At 46.1% G+C, this 2,267-nt stretch overlaps 1 protein-coding gene across 1 annotated transcript in view; it reads left to right on the top strand.

Annotated features, from left to right (window-relative positions):
- The window catches only part of VXN (vexin), a 17,245-nt gene that overhangs the window by 8,472 nt on the left and 6,506 nt on the right, over positions 1-2,267 (top strand). Inside the window, exon 3 of the mRNA XM_009634119.1 lies at positions 1,248-1,410. Within this exon, the coding sequence (XP_009632414.1) occupies positions 1,248-1,410 (163 nt within the window). The remainder of the gene's footprint in view (positions 1-1,247; positions 1,411-2,267) is intronic.

The following is a 2,267-nucleotide window of genomic DNA, read 5'->3' as shown; positions in this document are numbered from 1 at the left end:
ACTTCAATCTTCTTGAGAAAATTGTTTCCGGATCATCCTGAATAACAGTCCTGATGAATCCACCTGCTTGCAGCCTATCCCTGTTTTTTTAAGCTCACGTTAGCTCTCCCTATTCCCTGTGGCAGCATAGTGAGTGCCGTGGCTTAGTCACGGTCAATGTAGAAAAGAACTTGATTTTGTTCACCCTCATTTTCAGGGACTCAGTTCAAGATAGAAGGGGCCTCATGTTCAAAGATGCTGCTCAGTTAGTTTTGTTTGCGTGAGATAATGTTTGTGAAAATTAATCTCTAGGAGCACAATTATTCACCGCTTTGTACCGCCTGCAGTCATTTACCAGGTATAAAATGTAAATAAGTCCAAAAGACAGCAGAGGCCATGAAGAAATAGCATTTGTAATTCGCATTGCATTTGTAATTCACATTGCATAAGTTTAACTGATTGTCCAAGATATGATGCAATAAGAATCCTCACTGCAAGAAAGATGTTGCGTTGCTGGAGCATGTCCAGAGGAGAGCAACAACACTGGGAGGGGTCTGGAGCATGAGGCTTACAAGGAGCAGCTGAGGGAACTGGGGTTGTTCAGCCTGGAGAAGAGGAGGCTGAGGGGAGACTTTATCGCCCTCTACAACTGCCTGACAGGAGGCTGTAGCAAGGTGGGGGTCGGCCTCTTCTCCCTGCTAACGGACGATAGGATGAGGGGGAATGGTTTGAAGTTGCGCCAGGGGAGGTTTAGGTTGGACAGTAGGAAAAATTTCTTCACCATAAGGGTGGTCATGCATTGGAAGGGGCTGCCCAGGAAAGATAGGTAGATGAGGTGCTTAGGGACATGGTTTAGTGGTGGGGTGGCAGGGGTAGGTTAACAGTTGGACTTGATGATCTTAAAGGTCTTTTCCAACCTAAAAGATTCTATTCTAAATTTGAGCAGTCTCCAGGGCATATCCCATTCAGTAGATCTTGAGAAGAACCACATTTCAGTCTCCTGAGGAGAATACGGAAAGGTGCGACTAAGTAGATGGCTCCCAGAGAGACCCAGTTGATTTTCCTATATTTTCATACATCTCATGCACTGAGGAAGGACCCAAAGAAAACAAACCCTTCAAATCCCCCAGTCCCCACCCAACAAAATCCTCTTGGATGATAGCAAAGCAGTGAGAAGAACAAGCACCATGCTGCTCCCCTGTGACCTTGACAGACCATCTTACCTCCAAGGCCAGGCCTAACAGGATGGTTTTGCCTCTTCCCTGTAGGTGGTAGCCATATCCGATTGTCGGCCCCACAGGACGGAGAAGCTGCAGCCCCACCACGGTGACCTCCTCCAGGTGCTGTACAGCAAAGACGAGGTGAGGGGCTTGGGCCGCCTGCAGAGCGGGCAGCAAGGACCTTGCCCCGCCAAGGGCACTGCCCAGCATGGTAAGTCCGCAGAAGTGGCTTTATTCCTCTGTGGCTTCAGAACATTTTTAGATATTGCAGTCTTCCAGTTTGCAGCAAAGCAGGCACTTTGTTGTGTACCTGAAGGGTACTTCCATGCTTAAAATGCCCAGTGGAATTAATGAGATAACGACTGTGGCATTGCAGGATTTTCGCTTTATTCAGAGTCATAAACTCACTTTATTCAGTCGTAAACGCTCCCTTTCCAAAGGCTGACAATATTTTAGAGATGGTAGATTGCGTATTAGTGAGTTTGCCTGAGTCATCTTATTATATAAGATCCCTGCTTAGAACTTGCCAGAACCTAATTATTTGGGATGAAATTTTAGATTCTGGATGTCAGCCACAAACCTGATTATGTTTTTTTCAACCAGAACTTGTTCAGCATATTTGTGAGATCCCGTGAAGGAAAAACAGAGTTTGCCAATGCAAAACCAAGGAAATGAGTAAACATAAATAGATGGGTCATTCGGCTCCTTCAGTTGCTGGTGTATGATGTTTGGAAGGCTGAAGCTGGAGCAGGGCCATGCAGTTTGGCAAGGGGTGGCCTTTTAATCAAAAACGCATCTTTTGCTCTCCCTTTGAAAAAACACCCAGATGCAGTCAAGTCATGAGCCTTTGAAAAAAAAATAAATCCCATATGGCATGTGTTTGGTAGAGACATTGGACATTTAGCTGTTAAAAGGTGCTAAATCTGTAAAGCAGATACTACCATGAAGGTTCTTCACACCACCAGTCTGCAGCTGCACTGCTCGCAAGCCATCCCGTTTGAACACAGACTGGACAAGAGTGGGGTCTGGGAAACCGGGAAGGAACAAACTGAGCTTGGGACTGTAGGG

Source organism: Egretta garzetta, unplaced genomic scaffold (assembly GCF_000687185.1).
Source record: "Egretta garzetta isolate BGI_Z169 unplaced genomic scaffold, ASM68718v1 scaffold132, whole genome shotgun sequence".
NCBI classification, from domain to species: domain Eukaryota; kingdom Metazoa; phylum Chordata; class Aves; order Pelecaniformes; family Ardeidae; genus Egretta; species Egretta garzetta.
Note: the sequence above shows the minus strand (reverse complement) of the source record. Positions and strands in the feature narration are given on the sequence as shown.